This window comes from Gekko japonicus, unplaced genomic scaffold (assembly GCF_001447785.1).
Source record: "Gekko japonicus isolate JY-2015 unplaced genomic scaffold, Gekko_japonicus_V1.1 scaffold580, whole genome shotgun sequence".
NCBI lineage: Eukaryota > Metazoa > Chordata > Lepidosauria > Squamata > Gekkonidae > Gekko > Gekko japonicus.
The window spans coordinates 569,499-589,826 of record NW_015165845.1 but is presented as its reverse complement, the minus strand read 5'-3'; the positions used below and the strand labels follow the sequence as shown (position 1 = coordinate 589,826).

At 47.0% G+C, this 20,328-nt stretch overlaps 1 protein-coding gene across 1 annotated transcript in view; it reads right to left on the bottom strand.

The window, feature by feature from the left end:
• The window catches only part of TBC1D31 (TBC1 domain family member 31), a 40,252-nt gene extending 19,934 nt beyond the window's left edge, over window positions 1-20,318 (bottom strand). The window contains exons 1-10 of the mRNA XM_015411051.1: window positions 20,197-20,318; window positions 14,016-14,162; window positions 13,193-13,308; window positions 11,529-11,707; window positions 9,907-10,058; window positions 5,592-5,751; window positions 3,928-4,128; window positions 2,872-3,039; window positions 945-1,024; window positions 714-860 (exon numbers count right to left, since the gene is read on the bottom strand). Of these exons, the coding sequence (XP_015266537.1) occupies window positions 714-860; window positions 945-1,024; window positions 2,872-3,039; window positions 3,928-4,128; window positions 5,592-5,751; window positions 9,907-10,058; window positions 11,529-11,707; window positions 13,193-13,308; window positions 14,016-14,162; window positions 20,197-20,318 (1,472 nt within the window). The remainder of the gene's footprint in view (window positions 1-713; window positions 861-944; window positions 1,025-2,871; window positions 3,040-3,927; window positions 4,129-5,591; window positions 5,752-9,906; window positions 10,059-11,528; window positions 11,708-13,192; window positions 13,309-14,015; window positions 14,163-20,196) is intronic.
• Between the last annotated feature and the right edge of the window lie 10 nt (window positions 20,319-20,328).

Below are 20,328 nucleotides of genomic sequence, written 5' to 3'. Positions count from 1 at the left end.
ATAGCCCAGGATAAAAATGGGGTACAAAGAAATAAGACAGGAGAAAGACTGGGAGATGCCTCCAGGTCTAGCCTGTGCTCTTTCCTGTATGGGGGGGATGGGGAGTATCTCTTTGTGCGTGGAGACTGCACCAGTGCCTGGACTGTTACAAGCAGAGAAAATGGAATACTAGATTGCTTCAAGTCAAACCTCATGTGATTACCATAAGCAGTGTCCACAAAGGACCTGGATAGCCCAGGCAAGCCCGATCTTGTCAGATCTTGGAAGCTAAGCAGGGCTGACCCTGGCAAATACTTGGAAGGGCGACCTCCAAAGAAAACCAGGACTGGGATGCAGAGGCAGGTAATATCAAGCCACCTCTCTAAAATGTCCTAGCCCCACTAGGGGGTCGCCAGAAATCACCATGACTTCCAGGCTTACAAGCACATGCATACATGCACGCTCCCACAAAATATTCACACACAAAAAAAGTTGTCCACAAGGCCTCGTGTGAATTCACATGATGAGTACAGGCCCAGTGAATTTGTGGCAGGGCATGAGTTTTTATGAGTCACTGCTCACTTCTTCAGATAAATGAAATGAAAACATGAGTCCAGTGACATTTTATTCCAGCCCAAGCTTTCATGGAATAAACGCTGTTCACCTCCAAGGTTCTACTGGACTCCTGTTTTAGTTTTTCCTGCAGATTAACACAACCGACCTCTTGGAATTACCTTTGTAAGACTCTCAGGAGCTTCCGGCTTTTAATAGGATATTCATTCTGAAGATGGGCGAACGCGGAATGGGTCCCTTTATCCAACAGGCTGCTGAAGGCCAAGTGGTTTTCCGGAAGCTGGAGTAAGGACCGCCACACAAACATCCTGCAGTCATGAGACAGATTTACAGAATCGGACCCTTTTTGCTCAACTGGGCAGTAAACAACAGATTAAAGGCGAGGCACGCACCTGTATTTGGCCGGATACTCCCCAAAACCCTTCAGCAAGGCTTGCAGTCGTTTCTTGTTCAGTCCGTCTGGCAACTCATTCTGAAAACAGGATCAACAAAGTAGTTTCCCTGCACAGAGGATAACAACAGCGTTGCCCACTTTCTTTGCTTCTTTCCTTGTACTTCTCCCATCAATTTTAATTTTTTTTCACCCATATAAATCTTGTCATGATCCCTCCTCTTTCCTGGTCTCCACAATGGTTCCTTCTTTATTCCCTTAAATGACATCTATTGCCTTCAAAACCAAGTTACTTCTGTCCCCAAAATGGCTGCCAGACAGAGTTCCGGTGCCTGAGGCAAGCGTGGAGAGCTCTTGGCCCTGCTTACTGGCTGCCAGGAGAGCAACGCTCCCAGACAGGGCTGTTTCCATCTCCCCGCCATAAGCGGACTTCAAACTGCCAGGTGTAAAGATGGTTGCCGTCCATCAACCATGCCTAACAAATAAGCCTTTATCAGCTGACCTAAACTGTCACAGACAGCAGGACAAATGAGTTAGCTTGTTGGGGGGAGGGGGGGACACACACAGAATGGACAATGAGACAGGACTGCCCTCTAAGTATTCTGACCTTAGGGAACTCATCATTTTAGCCTAAGTTCCCACTGTTTGGTGTAGTGGTTAAGTGCGCGGACTCTAATCTGGGAGAACCGGGTTTGATTCCCCACTCCTCCACTTGCACCTGCTGGATGACCTTGGGCAAGCCGTGGCTCTGATAAGAGCTGTTCTTGAAAAAGAGCAGTTTCTGTCAGAGCTGTCTCAGCCCCACCTACCTCCCAGGGCGTCTGTTGCAGGGAGGGGGAAGGGAAAGGAGTTTGTAAATTGCTGTGAGACTCCCTTGGGTAGTGAAGGGTGGGGTATAAATCCAATCTCTTCTTCTTCACTATATAAAATGAGGTGGGGGGAGAGAAGTTTTGCTGACTGAGGAGGGAATTGAAGCCTTTCATCTCTGATAGTGAAACGCTTCATACTGAATCACAGGAGGGCTTCACATTTTTCGCAAATTAATTCCAGGTACTGGAAAGACTAATTGTTGTTATTATTCTCTCCAAGGAAGGACCTACAGCTGAGGTAAGGTGGGGTAGCCGCTTTGGATTCTGAGCACAGCCCAAGGGAAGCATTCAGAGAGACAGACAGACGTGGCCCAAGAAGTGAAATCCAGTGGAAAGCTCACCTATTGAAATTAATGGGGACTGGGGCTTTGAACATTATTAAGAATAGATTGAGAAGACAGTGGAATAGAAGATGATGGTAGTTAAAGAAAATGTTACCTATAAAGTTGAATATAAGATTAAGGTAGTTAAAGAAAATGTTAACTGTTAAGTTTTGTTTTAGATGAAGGAATGGACAAGAAAAAGAGATTTGGTGGGGGTGGGAGCACTGCGGGAAGCCTGGAGAAGAGGAGGGAGGGAGAAAGGGGAAAAGGGTATATTGTGAATGAGGGAATTGTTATAATATTGGCCATGTTGTTATATCCGGATAATAAAATGTTGTTTTTTTAAAAAAAAGAAATTAATGGGGACTAGTTAAGTGTGCGGACTCTAATCTGGGAGAACCAGGTTTGTTTCCCCACTCCTCCACTTGCAGCTGCTGATGTGACCCTGGGTCAGTCACAAGCTCTGGCACAGCTGTCCTTGAAAAAGAGCAGTTTGTGTCAGAGCTCTCTCAGTCCCACCCACCTCACAGGGTGTCTGTTGTGGGGAGGGGAAGGGAAGGGAGTTTGTAAGCCGCTCTGAGACTCCAAGTGAAGGGCGAGGTATAAATCGACTCTCTCTCCTCTTCTTCTTCTCTTCTTCTAGGGTGGGCAAGAGGACTTTCCCACCATGTTAATTAGCAAATCTCTCTCATTTGGATCTTCAGGCAGAAAGCACTTCAGGCACATGCACTCTTACCTCTTTGTCCTCAAGTGACGCATTGGGCTGCCGCCTCAACATTTTAGCGTGGACTTTGTTCCCTTTCGGTTTCCAAGGCCTCTCTGGCCTTCCGGACACCACTCTCATGGTCAGCTTGGGTGTGCCTTTGGAAGGCTCGTCTATCACTTTAAACAAAGGTGGGGGAGGCTGAAAAACACACAAAGATTTTGTACTGCTGGGCTGCAGCTTTAAAAGATGACAGGCTAAAGTGTTGGAGACTCAGACTTCAGATAAAATCTGTTCATCTTCACTGCTGTCTAAACAGAACCCAGAGAGCCGGAGAATCATACTGAGTTGAATGTTCTAGCGGCCATATTATATGTTCCGGTGCACATGGGTCCAACCTGTGGCCGCTGCCACCATTTAAGAGGAAAACTTGGCCATTTGCTGCAAGGGCCCCCTGCTGTGCGGCTGCAACAAGTGATCTGTCCATCCCCCCCCCCCGCCCCTTTTCAAGTGCCGAAACAATGAGCATACCCTGACCTGTTATCTGTCTGGGTTCCCATTTCTCGGGGGACTAGAGATGTGAAGGCCCGGAAAAAACCTGGAAAAATGCGGGGGGAAAAACGTTTTCCCCCCATTTTTTTAAAGCCTTTTTTTTTTTTCCGAAAAATGGAAAAATTGAAAAAAGAAAAGAAAAAAAAATTGATTATGGAAAGTTTTATTTTAACATGATGAATAAAATATTTTAAGACAAGGTGTTCAAATATTTTCCAAATCATTTCTAAAATATATATATATATGGTATCAGATTGATCTAATTTCTGTGCACTGAGGACAAGCAAGTCATTGTTTGGATACGCTATATTTTTAATATGCTAGTTGTGATAATTTCATGCCAAGTAAAAATGTCCATAGTCATATTTTATGTTCCTAAAGTAACAGAATGACTTTCAATCTAGAAAAGACAAAAGAAATGCTAATGTAGCATTTTTTTCAATTTTCCCGAAAATTTCCATTTCCCCCCGAAAAAAAACGGGTTTTTTTCCGAGCTTCAAAATTTCCGGAAATTTTACATCTCTACGGGGGACTGACCTTATTAAGCTCTTGTGTCAGAGCTTGGATGCTATACAGGTTCAGGCTGCCGTTTTCCATGACCGCCGCAATGTACCTTCCGTTGGGGCTGAGGGCAGCTGTGCCGATTCCCTCTTCGTGGCTGCCGACATCAAAGAGGAGCTTGCACGTCTGTACGTGGATAAATCTCATGATGCTGTCTTGACTCAGCACTCCGAGAACCTGCAGCACACGGGAAAGTATTAGAAAGCTTCCTTGGTGCAGAATAGACATGTGTTTGATTGAGAGGGTGATTTAGAATTCCTGGAGCCCAGTCCTACGCTGAAAGTCACTCTGAAGTTAAGTGGGTGTGACTTCTGAGTAACCACGTCTAGGACAGGGCTGTGAATGTTGGGATTCTTATGAATCCACCCAAAGCAGAGAGACAGCCTTCCAAACCAATTTATTTCCATGGACTTAGAACAACGTAGCGCTACTTTAGATTGCGCTGCTAATTGCCCTGCTGGGAAACGAGTCATCGCTAAGCTGCCAAAAAAGAGTTAGGAAGTCATATGTCGACAGGATCATGTGCGAGGAAGGGAGGGAGCCAGAGTTGTGAACTTTGCCAGCATCAAGGCTAGGAATGTGAGCAAGAGAGCTGCTGGCACTCTATGCAAGCCAAATACTAGGAGGTATGCCCAGAGAAAACCCAAGCAACAAGGCAACTTAAAAAGAAACAGTTCTATAGGGGCTCGTGATCCAGCAAGTACGCCTCCAAGCCCCACCTGAGGGCCCTGACCCATGAGCTGAAGACCACTGGGCTAGTATACTTTGTTCCAGTGCTTTACTGGGCTTGATGACATGGGTACTGGGTTTATGAAATGCTGGTAAGTTGACCGAAGAGCTCCTCTGGTCTTGAATGGTGAGAGAGAATTCTGAACAAAGAGTGTCGCCCAGTCCACGAGCACATCAGAGGGGCCCAATCCACGAACTCATCGGAAGGCCTTAGGTAAACTGCTTTCTTTCGCACACCCCTACCTGTGACATGGCTAATACTGACCTACCTTAAAGATTGCTGAGGGTATGAGCATGGAGCACTTCGGATGCTCTAAGATACTACGTAAATATTATGTAAGCATATTATTGGCTTACATTTAGTATGGATTAAAAACAGGACATAAGTATTAGATGTCATCCAGTTGGTCATACCATGTTACCCAACTTGTTTCCAGCCAACGTGGTATGAGGTATCTGTTAGCTCATCCCAAGACATTATAATTCATTACAGTGATCAACAGCTTCCCAGGACTGTCCCCACTGTATCTCTGTATGAATCACTGTTCTGCTTTGGGCACTTTCCAGTTCCTATCTGCTGGAAGCGGTGGCTTTTGTTCCACCTCTACATCAGATGCACAACTGCCCCCCAAAGCAGAGCTGCAGGACAAATACCCGGCCCCAGAGTATGCTGTCCATTGTATCTCTGAATGAATCACTGTTCTGGCCTAGCCTCTGTTTAAGTTGCCCCAGAACAGTGACTCACAAAGAAACAACGAGGATGAGCTCCACCAAGGATAGCTCTAGCACACTTTGTCAGGTGTAAGAGCAAAGAGTGTCTACAATCTGAATTCAGAGGAAAGCATTATATGCCCACTATTGAAGTATGGGAAACCCAGCGCTATTTATTGACTTTGAAGTTTGCCACTCACCTGATTAGAACCGCCATCAAAACTGTCTGCGAGGAATTCCAGGTGGCGAACTGAGCGCACCTTCGTTGGCATCTGGATTATCCTCAACAGCTGCCTGGACTCCAAACACCACAAGTGAAGGTGATTCGACTTGCCACCGGCTGCCAGGACACGGCCGTCTCTGCAGCACCGAAACAACACACAGCTTTAATTGAGCCGGTTTCCTTCATTTCAAGTTTACATGCTAAGTTGTTGCCCTGAAGGATCAACTATGAGCAGGGTGTGACTTCCAGCCCAATGTGACAAAGCGAAGGGCCTAACTATACTTTACCATTTCCCCACATGCTGCTCACCATGTGGGGTCCCATCAGATGGTGTCCTAGGAATCACGTTTCCAGCAAAGGATTTCCAAGTGGGTTGTGGCCTAATTCAGAGCCTTCCCCCGCTGTCCAACGGGAAACCCACACAGTCCAACAAGCTGCTTTTGTGCTGATGGACTATGAATAAAGGTTTCCCGGTGGGGCAAACAGTGGCTCTTCAGGGCTGTTTCAGTTTGGACATGGGAGGACAGAGACTTAAGCCCCCTCTCTCCGTGCACTGTACCGCTAGGTCAAACTGGGGAATTAAGTTCCAGGCACAGATATCTCTGCGTATGTCTGGTCAACGGGATCAGGGCAGATATTAGGAAGGGACAGAGAAAAGGAGCGCCAAGACACTGTATGGTTAGGCTGTAACTCAACTAAGGAAGAAGAGGGCTTGAGAAAACAAATCTCTTTGTTGTCCTGGAAGGCCTACGTAGAAAGAGCCACTCAGATCTCCCTTCAGAGGAAGTAGCAAAGAGAAGGGGGCCCAGTTCTGGTTAACTCAAGTGCTTGGTCTCATGGGAAAGGGCTGAACTTCAACTAAGGGGAGCAGAGTTTAAACCCCTGCTCAGTGACATATGAGGCTGGGGCTCACTGGCAGACCACCGTGTCCTGCTCTCAGGTTCAATGCCCGGCAAAACAAGGGAAAGGATCTCAGGTCGAAAAGTGTTGGAAAAGATTGTTCTCTGCCTGGAGAGTCATTGCCAATCTGAATCGGTAACATACAGCCAGAATGACCAACAGCAACCACATACACCACGTTTATTCAGCATCCTTAAGCTGCTTGCTTGTAAGACCCTGATTGATTGTTTGACAATTTCATTGATTACGTAAGAGAAAGGTCAGTTAATAAGAGGAAATCGGTCCTTCTGTCTGACCCGGTCTTTAAAGTCCATCAAATAAAAAAGCCTATAAAACCTAAGAAGCCTAAAATGCACAGGAAAAGCTAGATGAAGTAAAATGAAGAAATAATTTGGGAAGGTAATATCACCTGATCTGGATAGCCCAGGCTAGCCTGATGTCGTCAGGTTTTGGAAGTTAAGCAAGGTTGGCTCTGGCTAGAACCTGAACAAGAGACCTCCAAGGAATAATAGGGGCATGATGTGGAGGCAAGCAATGACCAACCACCTCTGAACGTCTCTTGCCTTAAAAACCCTACGGGGCTGCCAGAAATCAGCTGCGACTTGACGGCCCTTTCCACCCACCACCAAGGTAGTATCCTAACCTAGGACTACCAGATGTCCTTTTTTCAGAGGACGTGATCTCTTTTTTTTGGTGTCCATCCTCTTTTGGGCTCCTTTTTAAAAACCTGATGAAAATGTCCTCTTATTGTTTATTTATTTATATTTACATTTATATCCAGCCCTCCCCGCCATTCGGGAGGCTCAGGGCGGCTAACAACATATATAAAAATACATTAAAATTCCATTAAAACTATCAATTGATATAAAACCATACAACTTATATTAAAAGATGGCAAATCTTCTTATATCGGCTGTCAACGAAACACTGTCCACCGGCCCACGCCCAGCTATAAAGCCTCGGTTGGTGGCGCCGTTGGTACTGTCGGTACCAATAATGATACAGTTGTCAGCACAGTTGGTAATCAGGCCAGGGCCGGTTGTTGACACAGCTGGTAATCAGGCCAGGGCCAGGGCCAGACGATTGAGGCGGCACCCTACTTAAAAGCCTGGCGGAAGAGCTCCGTTTTACAGGCCCTGCGGAACTGTAAAAGGTCCCACAGGGCCCTGATGTCTTCTGGGAGCTTGTTCCACCAGTGAGGGGCCGCCACAGAGAAGGCTGGAAGGATTAGGAACAACGTTCCCTCTAAGCTGAGTTAGTGTGAGCTAGCTAACAATTTTTTAGCCTCCAGCTCATAGATTTTTGTCATAGCTCAGGAAGGATGACTCCAAGGCAAACTGACTTATGCAGTAGCCAAATTGCCTGCTCACAACTTTAATGCCAGTAGCTCACAAAGTATAATTTTTGGCGCACAAGACTCCACAGCTTAGAGGGAACATTGGTTAGGAATATTCATAGTTGGTAGCAATTATCACAGCTTAAATAGCAGAGGTATTTAAAATGACATTTGTTGTAATGATCACTTGTTTGAAGTAGTCAGTCAGGAAATACACCCTCTTTTTTGCTTTTCAAAAAATGGGAATCCTACCTAACCAAATCATGAAATGGAAACGTAAAACACAAAATCCAAAGAAACTCATAACTAACTAAATATATAGCCGTACACTCAAAGCTCAGACCTCTCCTTCCACACATTTCACTAATTCAAACACATGCTAATAGAACCTCCTCAAAGAGGGAAGGGGAAAAAAAAAGAAAATAATAAAGCATTAGCAATTAACAGTCACCATCAAAAGGCCCCTTGATCTATTTTAACCTTCCAGCGGCTCCAAACACACCCAAACAAGGGAGGGAGAGGAGACTTTGGCACTGAATCTAAGAAAGAGGAAAGAAAAAGAACAAAAAGGAAAACAAAGGTAGAAAACTGAAAACTAAACTTAGCTAAGGGAAAGGGAAAAGACTCAGCTAAACAGAAAGTAAAATGCCAAAATAAAATAAAACTCCTCAAGGATGGGGCACGGTCTCATATCGCACTGGACCTTAAGCCACTAGCTTTCTCTCAGACTAACCTACCTCACAGGGTTGTTGCCAGGACAAACAAGACGGAGGGGGGAGGGCAGAAATCCTGAATGCCTGCCACCCCAAGCTCCTTTGAAGAAAGGGGGAATTTATTATACTTTTAATATACTCCACGTTCTACAGGAGTTACGTACCTGCGTCATTTACATGACGCATACGATTTTGCCCCGGAGCATAGGAGTACAGGCCAGGAAAAACACAGAGGACAACACTACAGGACGGTGGGGAGCCTGGGGAGGATACAGTGCCACAGCGTCCACCCTCCAAAGCAGCCTTTCATTCCCAGGGAGACTGACCTCTGTGGTCTGGAGGTCATTTGTAATCCCAGGAGATATCCAGGCACCATCAGGAGGTTGGCAAGCCTATGGCACACTAACATCCCTGCAGAAAGACTGCAGGGATGTTTTGGTACTCTGGTCAAAAAGGTTGCCTACCCCTGGTTTAGAAGCACCCTGAAAAGCCAGAGGGAAGTAAAGGTAAAGGTTCCCTTGCTCAAAAGCCAGTCGAGTCCGACTCTAGGGTTGCGGTGCTCATCTCCGTTTCAAAGCGGAAGAGCCAGCGCTGTCTGAAGACAATTCTGTGGTCATGTGGCCGGCATGACTAAACACCAAGGCGCACGGAACGCTGTTACCTTCCCACCGAAGTGGTACCTATTTATCTACTTGCAATGTCTTGCTTTCGAACTGCTAGGTTGGCAGGGGCTGGAACTAGAGACGGGAGCGCACTCCGTCATGCGGCACACTCGGGTCTCAAACTGCTGAACTACCGACCTTCCACAGCCTGCAGTTCAGCGTCTTAACCTCTTGAGCCACCGCAGCTCCTCAGAGGGAAGTACTTGGTATTAAAAATATCCTGGTGGTCCCTGGGCTGAGAGCCTTCCCGGCCCTGGCCCCCGCCTGGTGGAACTCTCTGCCCGAGATCATCTGTGCCCTGCAAGATTTACTGCCTTTCCGCAGGGCTTGTAAGGCAGAGATGTTCCGCCAGGCTTTGGGCTGAGGACGGCGATGGGACAGCAAGGAGTCTGGCACTCTCGGGTTCCCCCACCACCACCTGCCCCCCTTGGAGGCTCTGGGTAGTTCGATTTTTACTGAAATTATTCATCACCTTGGAATTGCTGTTTACTTAGGACTTTGTACTGTCTTTAACGCTGGCTTAATTTAACTTGGATTCTTGTGTTTTTGTTCCGACGTAAGCCGCCCTGAGCCCTGCTTGCAGGGAAGGGAGGCCAAAAAGTCTAAGCGATAAAATAAATAAATATCAAACATTCAGCATGACCTGCAAAGATTTTCACCTGTGCGAAGATCACAACATACCGCGTAGCCGCAAAAACTTTGTAACGCAAGGACGAGCCTTCTATTGGAGACGGCAACTGATACTTGCAGTGAAGAGTATCGAATTCCCAGGCAAAGATGGAGTTATCCTTAAAGCAGCTGATAATGGTGTTACTTAGTGGGAGGAAGAAGACCTGAAAATGCAGCAAACAATACGGTACCTTAAAAATGGTAGTTTAAAACAAGCCTTCTCCTGTAGTTTAGCAAGAGCTGTGCTTCAGCGTCTCGAATTGAGCAGACCTCCCCCTAATCTCTGCTGTTTCTATGACCTGAAAGGATCGCGTAAGCATTGGGCTGCCGGGTCTCTCCCTATGGTGGGAGGCCTCCCGCCAGCAGCTCTAGTTGACGGCCACTGCCTTGAGCAGAAGTGGGAGGAAACTAGAAACAAAGAAAAGAAAAACCCAGAAGTGATGTAGGGTAGCTTTAGGAATTGGAGGAAACGCTATTGTAACGATTCCTTGTTTCTGTGTGTGTGTGTCTCTTTAAAAGTTTGGTTGCATGGCTGTGGTAGATAGACTAGAGTGGTTGAAAGAGGCCAGTGTGGTATGATTGGTGGTTGACAGAGAGGGGGAGGGGTTTTGGAAGTGAATCTGGTTGGATGAGTATGTGAGTCAGTCAGTTTCAGTTAGATGTGGACAGTTGATGTTCAGTTAGTGGTTAGACAATAGTTCTGTGTTGAAGCAGTTATAAGCTGATAACTGAGGTAGTTCAGTGAGACAGAGAAACAGAAGGAAAGCTGAGTGTATAGGAAAAAGTAAATGAAAGTTTAATTGAAGACAAGTTATAGGAAAGGCTGTATGTCCTGATAAACTGGAGAGAAACAGTGAACATATATGACCTTGAGTTAAACAAGTGTTACAAAGTTACCTGAAAGATCCCTGTCAGTGAGGGATAAGATTGTGTGATACCAAAGCAATTGTTCATCATTTATGCATTACTAGTTACATTGTACAACCCTCTTATTTAGTAGTTATTTCAAGAAATCCTCTTTCATCCAAGTTTATACCAGCTCTGAATGAAATACTTCCCAGGACCACACAGATCCCTGTAAGCCTTGAACTCGGTCTACCAAATAAAAAGAGCAATAGTGAAAGCATAAAGGTTTGGAAAACCTTAAAATTTCCTGGTGGCAGCCTTATATACCCAGTAAAACAAAAATAAAGAACACTTAAAAAGGGAAACCAGTCCTCCCCAATAAGGAGGAGGTCACAGCTATGGTTTTACCCTCATGTCCCCACCCCCAACCCTCCCACTAGATACCAGGCTTGGCCTGGTAACCCTACATGAGCAGCAAGTTAAGCTAGTGTAAGGATGAGTCCACAGGCCCTTAAAGCCATGTCAGGCAGAGACTGTGTGTGCCACCATCAAGTTGTGGCCAGGAGAAAAACTACAGGAAAACCAAACAGATTAGAGGGATCACCGCAATAATAGGCTGAAGCAGGAGATGTGGTCCTGCCTAACGGGATCCGAAAGCTTCTAGATCGCAGTGCTACTCTTCCTTAAGGTACGTTAGCCTCGCATTGCCCATTTCCTCCCTCTCCCTCAGATGAGGGCGACACCAGCTTCCACTGGCATGAACATGACAGGGTTTCCTTAGACCTAACCTTCTGGATGCCCACAGACTGGCGAACATTCAGCTTCCTTTTCCGCTGAAAGGTGTCAAGATCCCATAGCTGGGCCGTGTCTGCAGAGGTTGTGATGGCGTATCGGCCAGAGCCGTGAACAGAGATGGAGGACACGGAAGAATCATGGCCCCTCATCCAACTAACAAGTTCTTTGGTATCTACAACAAGAACAAAAACAAACACAAAAGCAGCTTTCAGAAAGAAGTTCCAGGCTGCGTTTAGATGTCTGATTTGCCTATTGTTATACAAAAGGTGCACAAACCCAATTTATGCCAGGCTGGTGGATGTGGTTGGCTCCTCTCTTTTTGTGTGCAGCATAATGAATGGTGATTTAATATGTTTACCTGAGGTATGAATGCAGGTATGCATCTTTGTCCCCGTCCTCCCACAAACTGGGATTCTTAGCTACGGTTTAATTCTGGTTTAAGATCCTAGTTACTTTTAAGAACATGAGAAAAGCCCTGCTGGATCAGACCAATAGTCCATCTTGTCTAGCACCCTGTCTCACATAGTGGCCAACCAGTTCCTCTGGACAACCAACAACAGGACATAGAGGCCGAGGCCTTCATAAGAACATGAGAAGAGCCCTGCTGGATCAGACCAACAGTCCATCTTGTCTAACACCCTGTCTCACATAGTGGCCAATCAGTTCCTCTGGACAGCCAACAACAGGACATAGAGGCCGAGGCCTTCCCCTGATGTGGCCTCCTGGTTCTGGGATTCTGAATGTGGAAGTTCCCCTCAGTCACCATGACTAGTAGCCATTGGTTCCTGGACTTTAAAAATCATGGAATTACAACTACATGGTAATTTTTGTGAAGACTTTCTGGAACTTCAAAAGCATGCTTTTCCTCCAAAACTAGGAGGGTCAGAAACTCATGATGTGATCCAGCCTACGTTAAGCAACTTTAAGTCCCATTGCCTGCAATGGAAAGAAGTGTATGCTTCTGTCTCTTCCACAGGAAAGAACACTTTATTTATTTATGTGTACCGTTCTTATTTTCCCCCAATGGGAACCCAAAGAGGCTTACACCCTTGTTCTCCCATCCTCCATTTGATCCTTACAACAGTCACCCTGTGGGATAGACTGACTGAGTCAAGGTCATCCAAGAAGCTTCCATGCCAGAGGGGATTTGAATCTGGGTCTCACAGCTCTTGTTGTTGTTGTTCAGTCACACAGTTGAGTCTGACTCTCCACGACCCCATGGACCAGATCCCGCCAGGCCCTCCTGTCTTCCGCTGTCCTCTGAAGTTTGCTCAATTTCATGTTCGTTGCATCTATGACACTGTCTCTGCTGCCCAAATTGTGCTCTCAGGGTCTTCTTTAAAAACACAAACCTTTTCATTTCTAACAGACTCAGGTGAATGGGAAGTGCCACGGAGACAAGAGGTGTTCTGCGGGCCAAAGACTCTCCATCCAGTTTTAAATAACTTATCACTTGGCTAGTCCACATGACTTCAGAAACATTTATTTTTTTTATCACTGATCATGTTTTGTTTCTTCAGCCTCATGGAAGGCAGCTTATCCTGTGGTAAGCAGATGGTCAAGCAGATGCTAGCCAGGGAGGACAGCCACGATTAAGATGTACAGCACTCTACAGCCTTCTCTCAGGAGCACCAGTCTCATAAACAGTATCCGTTACCTGTATCAAAGCACTTGATGGAATAGTCAGCCAAAGCGACGAGAAATTCCGTTTTCCGGCGAAGACCAGAAGCCAGAGCGGTGCAAGATTGTGCTGTGCGTTGAACCAGGTTAAACCTGTTTGTGACAGTAAAAAATGATTCTGTTCAAGGGCTACAAAAAGGTAACTGACAGGAACCGTCAAAACACCCATAGTGACTGTTGACAAGATGGACGGAGGAGGAAAAGAGTTAGATTTATACCCTGTCCTTCACTCAGAGACTAAGAGCAACTTAAAATCACCTTCTCCTCTTCTCCCCACAACAGACACACTGTGAGGTAGGTGGGGCTGAGAGAGCTCTGAGAGAACTTGTGATGGCCCAAGGTCACCCAGCTGGCTGCATGTGGAGGAGTGCGGAATCAAATCCGGTTCTCCAGATTACAGTCCACCACTCTTAACCACTACACAATCTGGCTCTTCAGATACTAGTGAAAAGCGCAGAATAGTCTCATTTACCCAGATGGCTCAGAAGATATCCAAAACATTCAGGACATAAGAAACGAAGTATGAACTGAGTTATATTTAATGCAGTGTTACATGTAATACAGTATTATGAAGACATAGCACAGTACCAGCGCAAAGACCTGAATAGGATCTTAACAGGGCAAAGGGAAGGGCAATGCCTGCTGCCTGGAAGAAAAGCAGGACATAACATTTAAAAATGAACAGCAATATCAGTAAAGCTAACCTGTTCATTGCCTGAAATGAACTGTACACCTGCTGTTAAAATATTTTATACAGGGGGGAAAAATGGAAGATCTAAAAAGCAACAAGCCTCACCCACCGGTTGGCCACAAGATCAAAAACATAGATATTCCCTTGATGGTCTCCGGCAAGCAACGAATCTCCAGAGCTGTCGAAGGCCACATGCAAGAAACGGATCGTCTTGGAATGATAGCCCACGGTACTGTGAATAATATTTGCGATGACTCTGAGGAGAACACGAGAAGAAGTTAACAGCCCCAGTCCAGTGCAGAACTGAGCACCCCCAAGACTACCAAAACCAAATAAGATTGGTTAGGCTTAACTGCATGGGCCCCCAAATCCTTCCTCATACAACCACCTTTAGCTTTTCTGAGCAAGCAAAACTGTTTCTTGTACATGATTGCTCAGCCAAGAGCGGACCTTCCAAATTTCCTTATGCCATTAACATAACGTCTACTTAGCAGGGACCAAGATCCTCGGAGATGATAAAGAAGATGAAGAAGAGAAGAGATTGGATTTATACCCCGCTCTTCACTCGGAGTCTCAGAGCGGCTTACGAACTCCTTTCAAGGACAGCTCTGACAGAACTATGCCTTGCCCAAGTTCATCCAGCAGCTGCAAGTAGAGGAGTGGGGAATCAGACCTAGTTCTCCCAGATTTAGAGTCCACGCACTTAACCACTAAACCAAACACACTCCATGTGGAAAAATCTTCTGATAAAGCATAACATTTTTGAAAAGAGAAAAATGTAATTAAAAAGTCAGTTAAGTATCACTAGGATAAACAACAACAAATTGTATGATGTATAAGAAAAGAGAACTGAGCTGATGGAAACAGGCTAGTTATCACAGGAAAACCAATGGCAAGACAAACCAAACAAAATCGTAGCTTGTACCCAAAGTTCTTTTAAACAGTGCAAACCTAAACAGAACTACACTCCTCTAAGATCACTGATTTCAATTTGACTTAGAGGGGTGTGACTCTGTTTAGGATCATATTGTAAAATGTAATTTGGTTTTCTTTCATGAACAGCAATGGGCAGGACTTTTTTTTGTAGAAAAAGCCCAGCAGGAACTCATTAGCATAATAGGCCACACCCAACAGCATGAACTCATTAGCATATCGGGCCACACCCCATGTTACCAGAAGTGTGGTCATCCAGCCACACCCACCATTGCTTCTTATTCTGTTTACCTTGTTTGTTGTCAAAACCCAGGGCCTTTTTTTGTAGCAGGAACTCCTTTGCATGTTAGGCCACACCCCCCTAATGTAGCCAATCCTAATGAGTTTCTGCTGTTGGGTGTGGCCTATTATGCTAATGAGTTCCTGCTGGGCGTGGCCAACTCAGGAGCCAGCAGGAACTCTGTTTCTGTGCGTTCCTGCCCAAAAATAGCCCTGGCAATGGGCAGATAAACAACGCTCCTTCTCTCACTCCTCCTTTAATCTGTGTATTTTACGGGGAGAACAATATACCCCGGATTCTTTGAGGAAAAGGATTTTTATCCCGGGGTTAGTAGTCACCACTCAGTTATTACTTGCCACTGATTACACCTTCCACTTGGAAGCACTTGGAAATGTCAGCTAAAAGACAAGAATTTAATAACTGACTTCATTTATACTTTGCCTTCCTCCCCTTATGGGGACCCAGAGTGGCTTATGCTATTTTCCTGTTCTCCATTTTGTCCTCACTTGGTGAGTTAAGTTAGGCTCAGAGTGAGGAGTTGAATGTGAGTCTCCCCGATCCTGGTCCAAGAGGGGTGCCAGCCTCCAGATCCCCCGGATTTACAGCTCACCTCCAGACTACAGAGATCGGTTCCCATCGAGAGAATGGATGCTTTGGAGGGTGGACTCTGGCGTATTGTACCCCACTGAGGTCCCCGTCCTCCCCAGGCTCCATCCCCAAATCTCCAGGAGTTCCCCAGCCTGGATCTGGCAACTCTACCCCCACATCCCCTGCCAGCGGCTGGGGGGACCTGGCAACCCCATCCACTATTATAACCATTACACCACAAGAACCAGGCTAGCTTTCTTTCTTTCTGCAAGGCAACCCCCAAAGAGAGGAAAAAGTCATTAAGGATGTACGAAGGAGAGCCCAGCATGGTATGTTGTGAGGATAAAACGGAGGCACGAAGAGTGATTTTGTAAGCCACTTTGGGCCCTCACTGGGAAGAAAGACTGGGTATAAATGAGATCTTGAGATGGCAGCATTTGTGGTATTCTCAAGAAGAACATAAGAGGCGCCAATGCTGGATCAGGCCAAAGGCCCATCCAGTCCAACACTCTGTATCACATAGTGGCCAGAAATACCAGGTGCCACCAGGAGGTCCACCAGTGGGGCCAGGACATTAGAAGCCCTCCCCCTGTTGACCCCCCCCCCCAAGCACCAAGAAGACAGAGCATCACTTGCCTCAGAGCCCCTATCTATACCTTGTGGCTAATAGCCACTGATGGACCTCTGCTCCATATGCTTATTTAATTCCCTTTTGAAGCCGTCCATGCTTGTAGCCGCCACCACTTCCTGTGGCTGTGAATTCCAAGTGTTAATCCCTCTTTGGGTGAAGAAGTACTTCCTTCTATCCGTTCTAACCCGACCGCTCAGCAATTTCATGGAGTGCCCACGAGTTCTTGTAGTGTGAGAAAGGGAGAAAAGTACCTTTTTCTCTACCTGCTCTTTCCCATGCATAATCTTATAAACCTCAATCATGTCACCCCTCAGTCGTCATTTCTCCAAGCTAAAGAGCCCTAAGCGCCTTAACCTTTCCTCATAGAAGACAACTGTTCGAGCTATCTTGTTAACAGCACTGTTTCCTCTGCCTCAAATGACTTAACTTCCATAGTACAGACCCTTCTTGATGTTAGGAAAGAGAACTTCTGAGCTAGAATCTTCCCCCTTTACTAGAATCATAATTACAAGCTTGGCTGGCTTTGAGACGTCATTTGAACACATTCAGGGTATTCGTAGCAACAGGGAAACCTGCTCTTCTCTTTCCCAGCCTGGGTCTGGAAACTCTATCCCCCTCATCCCCTGCTGGTGGCCAGAGGTGACCTAGCAATCCTATCCAACATTCTTACCACTACACCACAAATACCAGGCTATCTTTCTTTCAGCGTCATATCCAATCCTTTTAACTAGAGATACCAGAGACGTGACACCGAATCTTGCACTTTGCCAAGCTAAGGTTGCAGACAAGGTGTACTGAGATAGCATACACGAAACTTTAAATTCTTCAGGGAAATATTATTTACTGAAATAGATACACACGAACAACCATTCATCTAAAGCCACCAAGGAGCAACTGCACCAAATCAGATTTTAGCTTTTATAATGACTAACCACTGCAAAGGGCACTAGAATTGCTTTTTACTTGGACCAAGTCCTGCTTAGCCTAACTTTCCATTTCCAACAACAGCCAATCATATGGTTCTGGGACTTACTTGTTCCCTGGTACTCTAAAATATACGGGGAGGTTCCATTTAGCTAGCATGTCAGAGCACCTGCTTTGCAGAGCCCCAGGTTCAATCCCCAGCATCTCCATTCAAAGGGATCAAATAACTTGAAAGACCTTTTTCTGAAACCATCAAGAGCTGCTACCAGCCAGAGAAGATGAAACCAACTTGGACAGGCCAGTAACCTTATATAATACATGACAAGTCCATATGTGCCCTAGCGATTCATAGAACCAGCACCCAGCCCCTTTTATAGAAGCAATCTATGCAGTTTGCCAGCTTGCAACTACCTGGCATGCAAGGTATACTGCTCCTGCACACAGAGGTTCCATTAAAAAAAAAAAGCTGCGCTTAAGCACGACGTAAACTGAAATAGAAACTAATTTCTTGTACGGTTACCCCTGCTGTGCTGCTGGGGAAGGCTTGCGGTGCCAGATCTTGCCCTCCTCCCTGTTGCCCAGATCGGTGCTTTGCATCCCGGCCAAGACACCAACTCCTCTCCCTCCTAAAGGTTCCAACCGAACTGCCCCGCCCCAACCGCCGCTTTCTCCAGCCAGAGTCCGCCCGCTTTTGGAAGACACCAAATGCCACGCCGAGCAGGGGGAGACAGAAGCCACCGGCCTTCTTTTCAATGCAAGGGCCAGTGAAGCTCCCCTCCCACAAACTGTTCAGATCAGCCCGAGGCCTGCTGGGAGATGTAGTTTTCCATCGGGGAGAACAGGATCGCTTTGTCAATATGGAAAGCGCAGGTTCGCGCAGCGACTTGCCAAGCATGAATTCTCTTGGATTTAGAAGACGCTGCTTCAGCTCAGTTTCAGTCTTGGAGGGAAAGGTTGCCCCTTCCAGCTTTGCTGCGCTTTCTAACCTCAGGCGGAAAATTCAACAAATGGATTTTGCATGACAGAGGAAAAAGCTGTACCGGTTGAATATGTGGCTTTGTAAAACTGCAAGACAACAGCCTGATAGCCTTCCTAGCTCAGTCTGATCAAATCTCTAAAGCTAAGCAGGGTCAGCTGTGGTTAGTATCTGGCTAAGAGACCACCAAGGACAACTGGGACTGCTATGCAGAGGCAGGCAATGACAGATTATTTGTGCTGATCTCTTGTTTTGAGAAACCTGCGGCCAGGGGGTCTCCATGACTTGGTTGCGTTGTGACGGCATATGATGATGATGTCCTAGGGACCCCTGGTTATTTTTTATTCTGGGTATAAGCTTCTGTATCTGAAGAAGTGCGCATGCACAGGAAAGCTCATACCTTGAATAAAACTTTGTTGGTCATAAAGGTGCCACTGCGGACCCAATATTGCCCAGAGGTCATTCCAGCTCCCCCAGCTCTCGTTGGGGGCGCTTAAAAAGCAATGACTGCGGGGGGTGGGTGGGGAGGGGTCGAAACGTTCCCCCGCCTCCCTGAGCCCCGGGGTGGTGGCCTTGGACTCGTAGGGGCAAATTCCACCTCTCATGTGATGGCTGCTGGGACATCACATGCGAGAGGTCATTCCGGCTCCCCCAGCTCTTGTTGGGGGCTCTTTAAAAAGTCATGGCCGCTGCTGCTGTCAGCAAAAGCTGCAATGACCGTGCGGGGTAGGTGGGGAGGGGCCGAAACGTTCCCCCGCCTCCCTGAGCCCCGGGGTGGTGGCCTTGGACTCGTAGGGGCAAATTCCACCTCTGGCCGCTGGGACATCACACTCGAGAGGTCATTCTGGCTCCCCCAGCTCTCGTTGGGGGCTCTTTAAACAGTCATGGCCGCCGCTGCTGTCGGCGGCAGCTGCAACGGCCACGTGGGGGGGAGGGGCCAAAACGTTTCCCGCCTCCCTGAGCCCCGGGGTGGTGGACTTGGACTCGTAGGGGCAAATTCCACCTCTGGCCGCTGGGACATCAGACGCGAGAGGTCATTCTGGCTCCCCCAGCTCTTGTTGGGGGCTCTTTAAAAAGTTATGGCCGCCTCTGCTGTCGGGGACAGCTGCAACGGCTGTGGGGGGAGGGGCGAAATGTTTCCCCACCTCCCTGAGCCCCGGGGTGGTGGCCTTGGACTCGTAGGGGCAAATTCATCACACGCGAGAGGTCATTCTGGCTCTCCCAGCTCTCGTTAGGGGCTCTTTAAAAAGTTATGGCCGCCGCCGCTGTCGGGGACAGCTGCAACGGGGAGGGAGGGGCCGAAATGTTTCCCGCCTCCGTGAGCCCCGGGGTGGTGGCCTTTAACTCGTAGGGGCAAATTCATCACACGCGAGAGGTCATTCTGGCTTCCCAAGCAATCGTTAGGGGCTCTTTAAAAAGTTATGGCCGCCGTGGCTGTCGGCTGCAGCTGCAACGGCCGGGGGAAGGGGCCGAAATGTTTCCCCACCTCCCTGAGCCCCGGGGCGGTGGCCGATGGGCAATCATGGATTCTCTATTGGCTATTATGGATTCTGTCTTGGCAATTATGTACTCCGTTATCTCCTATGGGCAAGCCTACTCTTCATTATTCCCTATGGGCAATCATGCATTCTCTTTTGGCATTCATGTATTGCCTATGGGCAATCGCTGTCCACTCATGTCATCCCTATGGGCTATCGCTTGTCCTTAGTTTTAGTACGGCCCTGAAAAAGGCAGACTATAAATAACATAAATTTTAAAATATTTTTAGATGTGTGTCAGTGTGATTTTTTTTTTTTAACCGATAGATAAGTTGTTTTGGATCCCCATTGGGGAGAAAAGCAGGGTATAATAAATATCCAAATTAATAAAGCTCTCAGATTATTTGCGGCCATACGCAGGAGAAAGGTGACAGGAAAAGTCACCCGCGTATACACTGGCCCCTTTAAGGAATGGACTACCGTCCGCCTTTCCCTTTTATCCCGTTGCATAGCGACGGGAGGGAGGGGCCGGAAGTTGCTGTTGTCACGGCCGAATTCGGAGCGGCCACGTCGGAGGAAGGCGGGCTCCACCCATCGTCCATCCTTTGCGAC